The sequence below is a fragment of the Cyclopterus lumpus genome, chromosome 17 (assembly GCF_009769545.1).
Source record: "Cyclopterus lumpus isolate fCycLum1 chromosome 17, fCycLum1.pri, whole genome shotgun sequence".
Lineage (NCBI taxonomy): Eukaryota > Metazoa > Chordata > Actinopteri > Perciformes > Cyclopteridae > Cyclopterus > Cyclopterus lumpus.
The window spans coordinates 3,061,059-3,067,719 of record NC_046982.1 but is presented as its reverse complement, the minus strand read 5'-3'; the positions used below and the strand labels follow the sequence as shown (position 1 = coordinate 3,067,719).

Below are 6,661 nucleotides of genomic sequence, written 5' to 3'. Positions count from 1 at the left end.
ACGTGCGTGTGTCTGTGCATTTATTTTTGTGACATTACATGAGTAATTAGCATTTTGCCATTATTCTCTCATGAATAGTATGAACTATAAGTATATCTGTCACTCTTCCAGGTCTGAGTCACAACCTTATCTCAGTGCTGGGGAAACAGTCCTTCAGAAACCTGCCGCTCCTCTACACCTTGCTGCTGGACCACAACCTCCTGACCAGCCAGGCCCTGCAGGGGGGCGCTCTGACCAATCTAACCCGGCTAGAGGTGCTCACCCTGGGCTACAACCTCATCAGCATGGTGGGCACCGCCTCAGGGAACACATGCAGCATATCTGGGAAGATATTTGAAACAAGACTTGGTTATAGATGGATGACGTATTTAAATAATTTGGGTGATCCAGTGGATGAGAGAAAATGCTATTGACGCAGTCATGATAATTACGTTTCGCTTCTTTTACTTAGAGAGAACTACATGCATCTGTATATACAACAGCTGAATAAAGTCTGTATGGTTTCCTTCAATTCTATGTGTTGATATTCAGATCAAGGTGGCTGGTTCAAAGGTAGCAAGGCCCTGCGCAGTCTGAAGCTAGAGGGGAACTTGCTCACCAGTTTGGGCTCTGATTCCTTTCCTCTGAAAGACCTCGAAGGCCTGGGGAGTCTGGATCTGTCAGAAAACCTATAGAAACAGGTTGGTAGGTTTTCTTTATTGTTTTCAAAACATTATTTTTTCTTGCACTTTGCTTTTTTCATACTTTCTTGGAAGTGCACACCGTTTCCAATAATGTACAGTATTTGCATTCACACAGTATTATATATATATTTATGATACAGAAAATAGTCAGTTTTGATCCTAGCTTCGGTGGCTTGGTGAGACTGCAGATCCTGGATCTGTCCAGAAACCGTCTGCGTTCTGCTCCTGCGGAGGCTTTTTCCTATCTCAGCTGGCTGACAAACCTCAACCTAGACCTCAACTCCTGGAACTGCTCGTGTCAGCTGCTGGAACTGGCTGCCGTCCTGTCCACCTTCATACAACAGCCCGACAAGGTGCAGAACTTCTTCTTCAACCTGAACACATTTCCAATGTTTCCGGAACTGCCACATGACAATTAAAACAGAGCGGAAACATGTTTTATTTGCTGGCCGCAAATTATGTATGGAAGAAAACATGAAATGATATAATTGAAAAGACTGGAGACATTGCATTATGCTTGATGATACAGGAATGACAAATAAGGGATTTGAAGAGATTCTACCTAATAGTGATACAATTTACCAGCTTCAGCCTATTTCAAGTTTCTGTCATTTAAATGCTAATCACAGGACGAGTTGACTCAGATGACATCTCTGCTCCCCTACTGCTTCTCAGACCCTCTATAATGGCCGTAGGATGGTGTGTGTGAGCGTCGACAACTCGGCAGTAACCACAGTGCTGGAGCTGACCGAGGCCAACTGTGTCCCGTCCAATCAGAACATCACATTGCGGATCGAGGCAAGAGGCAGAGTGACCCCTCACCGGTACGCCCGAGATCTGGCTGTCACTGCAGTCATCTGCTTCATCGGTGAGAATGATACGCAACACACTGAGAAATGGTTTGATTCGTTGAATTCAGCTGTGCCATGATGTCACTAATTAGTTAATCGGAAAAAGTGAGAAAGAATTAGATTCAAAACGCTCCTAAATAATATTAGCAAAGAAAACACATTTGACTGTGTATACAAACAGCAGAAAATGTAAACACACATTTTCCATTTACAATGTATTGAACAAATGTATTGTTTTGCTAACTGCACAGGGGAGTCTAAGACAGTCTCTTACATACAGTACAAAACAGGAGTTAGCAGTCTGTGCGACTGCAACATTGACTTATTTAGTGGCCATGAACTGCATTTTATTCTGTTTAACTTGTCAGCGAGCTGGTTGGCGGGCTAGCAAGGCTGTTAACTGGTAACAGACAAGTTAGTTTACAAAAAAGCGGCTTGTTCACATAGCTAACCTGCTAGCCACCATTTAGCAAGCTAGCCAGCTCGGTGACTGACTCAACCTACTATTCACTACTTACTGCAAACTACATGTCATCCCTTGTTGAAGGCTTATGTGGCGTTAGATGCTGGGACACAATACATATAACAGGCAATATCTCTGGATTTACTTTGCTGTTGTGAACAAACCCTCTCACTGCGAAGATTTCATTCATATGAAGTTGAAGAAGATTTATAAAGATGAATGTAAAAATCATACCGATCCTGCTGTTCTTCAGGTGGAGTTTGCTTGACCCTGCTGGTTGTCCTGATCTACTATCAAGTGTCTCGTAGGAAGAAACTGAAAGAAAGTAAAAGACAGAAAGAAGAAGAAGAGAGAAGCAGCACGGTGGTGAATCACCCTGTCAATCACCTAGATGTTGATGAAAAGAGGAGGGACCTCTTCTGGCAAGCACATAGAAGCCAGCCTTGGAACAGGGAGGCCATGACCTTGGACCCATGGACAGGTGGCCATGGCAGCCAGTTTGGGTACAGAACTGATGAGAACGTACAGTTTAGGTGTCCGGACTGTAGCACCAAAGGACAGAGAGGGACGGGGTCGAACCAAATGAGACGGAACAACAGGACAAATGGAGGGATGGAGACGGAGAAGGAAAGAGAGACGAGGAGAATGAGGATGATGACAGAGGAAGAAAGGAGGAGGCTTGAGCAGAGAATATTAAGCAGGGACATGCATAACAAGCTTCTTTCTCGTAGCAACACCAACTCTTCCTCACATCCATGGAAAGAAACCTTTTTTCAGGCAAACAGAGAAATTGGGGAGGTCAACAGGACTGAGATGGAAGGTAAGAGCAGAGGACAAGAGCTGTTACACTGTGAGAGCTGCCACAGGACGAACAGACCTCCAGAGCAGACCATGAGACAAGGGAGGATTCACACCAACATGAAAGACTTGGCTTGGTTTGAAGGCGTCCATCCTCAATACAGACAGATGGACAGGGTTAGGATTGTTAACCACAACCAGTTTGACACGAAGAAGAACATAGAATTGAGAAGAGAACAAAGAAACGTAACGTTTGACCTGGAGAGTTCAAGAAGCCGAGAGCAAGGAAGCAGTCAAGGCGAGGACAAGAGGAAGGAGGAAGCGAGGAGCTCCCGAGACAAGAAGAGAGGAAAGAGAGATAAAGCTAAAGTCCAGTCAAGCCGGCTACTGAAGGTTAAACTAAACTTGAACCCGCTACGAAAAAGCAAAGTCCATCCTAAGAGGAAAACGGAGCTGGACCACTCAGAGAAAAGCAGCTCAAAGAAGAGTAAAGATAAAAGGCAGAATGAGTCTGGTAAGAAAACGAAGGGTAGCGGTGAGAAAACGAAGAGATCCAAGCCCAAAGGATCGACTGAGGATGCTGCGAAAGAGAAGAAAGGGGAAGACAGAGGAGAAGGAGAACAGGAAAGAAAAAGTTCCTCTAAGCAGGAAAAAATCGAGCAGGGGAGTACAGAGGGGGACCAGGGAGAGGGTACTCACCCAGAGAACTCCGGACTAAGCGATACCGCCAACACTGCCGACCAATCAGCCTCTGCTCTTGCCATTGGACAGGGACAACACTTGCAGGGTGGGAGTCTTCAGTATAAGGAAAGTGCTCAGCTATCTCCGCAGCATCCCGTATCACTCTCTGGCATTGGTGGGAATCACACTACCAACCTCTCCCTGCTTGGTTCGGCGGGCTCACAACTGACTGGCAGCAGCCTCTCTCTTCAAGGAGAAAACTTCTTGCTCAACACCATGGCCCCAGGATCACTGTTCCCCAGTGGTCCAGCTAATTCTGTTGCTCCTTGCACAGCGATCAGTGGGCCAAACATGGCTCCAAGTGTCGCCCCAGACAGCGTCAGTCTGCAACCTGGTGAAGCCCTCATGTCTCCTGCTACCTCCCTTCTAGCTAACACTGTATATGCTAACCCTTTGCAAGCAAGTGCAATCCATACCTCTCCTCTTAATACCACCCAGCCTGCAGGACTAGCCTCGGGTTTAGCGGCAAACCCAGCTGTTGATCCTGCACCCATGCAGTGCCTCTCGCAAAGCAAGCCCCCTCCAGATAGCTCTCCTCTTGTAGCAAGACTGAAGGCTGAAGCCCAGGGACCAGGCCTTCAGACTGGGGAAGGAGTATATCCCAATCTCCCAACTCAGGCACCTCCTAGTGTGAATAGTTTGTCTTGGGTGACCCCTCCGGCTCATGGACCAGTGACCACAGTGGAGAATCTTTCAAACAACAACAGTCAGACAGAGACCGAGGGTGTGCATGCTGGATCCACAGTCCACATGTCAGCTGGGGGTGCTGCCCTCACTGAAGGACCTGCTGCAGGGTTGCCCGGAGGCAGTATGCAGGGAGAAGATGTGAGTGTATCAGGTGCCTCTGCACCTAGTATGTCCACACAGAGTGTATCCTCCACAGGGGACACATATGCAGCTGCTGCACTGCTGCAGCAGGAGTACCTGTCAGAGGAAGGAGGATCCTCCCCGAGGAGGAAGCTGAGGCTGGTGCTTCCTGAGAAGACGTCCAGCCGACCACCCACCGCACTTGAGAGGAAGATACGCTAGCTGCTCGTGTCATTTGATGAATTGAATGTTATGGATTGGTAGTGTTTTAATAAAGGTCAGAAGAAGTCATTTAAAATAGTTCAACATTAGATTCAGTAAGTACTGAGACTGATTCTGTATACTGTTAAAAAGTGTTTCAAAGATATTTGCTTTTCTAATTATAAACATTAAGTAAAAAGACTGTGGTGTTATTTTTAAGTTTCAAAGTTCATTGTTGACCTTTATAACAGTTAACAACAAACTAAATTCTGTTCGTAGACGTTCAAATTGACATTTTTTCTGAGCATCTTGTCAATGTTGGCGGACAAGTTGGGTTTCACATGTGTAACAATCCTTGCTTTAATTTTGAAGTTTCAAAGTTAATTCTTGATCTTAGAAACCATTGACTTAACATTCTTACCTCAAGGTCTGTGTGGTAGCTGTCCTGGGGCTCACATGATCTTCATCGACAGATAGAGTTTGCCGAGTAAAAATTCAAATCTTTAAGCTAACTGATGAAGAGCATGTGATATGGTCAAAAGCTCAGGAACAGCTAACTTTACGTAATTATTTTCTCAATTGCTGTTATTTGTTGTAAAACTGTACACAGAGAGATACTGGACTAAAATGGAATGCTATTTTTAAATATTTTTGCAATATTATTGATTTCTATGTATACATATTACATTATGATTGCTCTTGGATGCAAATGGTCAACCTAAAATGGGCTAAATTTGATATTCAGAGCATCAATGGATTGTGGAGGTCCATTCATACATTGTCATATTCATTGCATGTGTTGTAACTCTGTAATGCTGTTCATTCTGTACACATGACATCTATTGCTTCTGTCCATCCGGGGAGAGGGATCCTCCTCTGTTGCTCTGCTGAAGGTTTCTTCACATTTTTTCCAGTGAAAGGATTTTTTTTCTATTTTTGGGGAGTTTTTCCTGATCCGATGTGAGGTCCTGGGACAGGGATGTCGTATGTGTACAGATTGTAAAGCCCTCTGAGGCAAATTCGTAATTTGTGATATTGGGCTATACAAAATAAACTGAATTGAATTGAATTGAATTAATATAGAATCAAACAACTATTATGCGTGTATTCGTGTGTGTTGTAATCTGATCTTTTTTGTGCTTTGTGAGCGTGCCCCACTGGCTAGCTAATGGCCGGCGCTCTGCCCTCCAGTATCCTGAATTTAAAATGCAGCACCTTCAAGAAGGATACAGTACGATTCAGTAACATGACAGCATCGTGCTGACACACCGATGAGTACTGAACCCCAAATACTGAGACAAAAATGAAAAAAACGAAGTGACATACTTACAGTTCAGTGATTGAGGCAGCCCATGAACCTGAACACAAAACAATCTGAAACGGCAGTAACTGACCTGTGTTGCCGGGGCTTCTATGTCGCACCGCCGGATTGGGTTTCGGTTTTTGGCACCATGGCGGCTGTTCCCAGTGCGTTGGGTTTCGCTGGTCACACTGCCGACCTCTAAATGCTGCCTACAGGTGGGTCGGTTTACGCTCACCAAACCTTTACCTACTGTCGGGATCGGCTTGTGAGGCGTGGGAGCACAAAACAGGACGACAAGCAGTGGTTTCTAACTCAAAATTATGTATTTAGAAAAAGGATGAACTTAACTCCGGCAGAAAAGCCATACACAAAACAAACGTAAGTATTCTTCAGTTTTCTTCTAGTTCTTTGTCTTCAACGTAACATAAAACTCTCTTTCATCTCCTCTGCTCCTCTCCTTTGTTCTCTCTCATGTCAGCCCCTTCTGGGTAATCAGCCCACACTCTTTCAGCTGGGCAGCAGCCTTGGCTCCCTGCCCTGCTTACTGGGAATTGTAGTTCATTACCCAGCTGCCATGATGGGTTGTAGTCTCTGCCGCAACCACTGGGAGGGGATGTATCTCCCATTGATGACCCTTGCTCTCATGACATCACACTTCACAAAAGCGTCACTTTTATCTGTGACACTGACTCACATTTCTTTTGTTGGAAGGTGCCATGTGCCACCACGTTTCCCCAAAAGCCTGGTTGCTTTTTGAACAAGAACAGCCTCCTCTGTCTGTTCTGTGGCGTAAGCAATCCATCCAAAATTATAG

The 6,661-nt window shown here is 45.1% G+C and overlaps 1 protein-coding gene across 1 annotated transcript; it reads left to right on the top strand.

The window, feature by feature from the left end:
- The first annotated feature begins 751 nt into the window (after window positions 1-751).
- lrrc53 (leucine rich repeat containing 53) lies at window positions 752-5,308 on the top strand. Its single transcript, XM_034555788.1, has 3 exons — window positions 752-1,036; window positions 1,359-1,551; window positions 2,251-5,308. Exons 1-3 carry the CDS (start codon window positions 815-817, stop codon window positions 4,563-4,565), a joined length of 2,730 nt encoding a protein of 909 aa, XP_034411679.1. The 5' UTR covers window positions 752-814; the 3' UTR covers window positions 4,566-5,308.
- Window positions 5,309-6,661: the final 1,353 nt, after the last annotated feature.

Coding starts and splice junctions, on each gene's coding strand:
- lrrc53 (XM_034555788.1), top strand. CDS start 815: ATGATACAGAAAATAGTCAGTTTTGATCCTAGCTTCGGTGGCTTGGTG. Junction 1,037..1,358: donor TCATACAACAGCCCGACAAG/GTGCAGAACTTC, acceptor ACTGCTTCTCAG/ACCCTCTATAATGGCCGTAG. Junction 1,552..2,250: donor TGCAGTCATCTGCTTCATCG/GTGAGAATGATA, acceptor GCTGTTCTTCAG/GTGGAGTTTGCTTGACCCTG.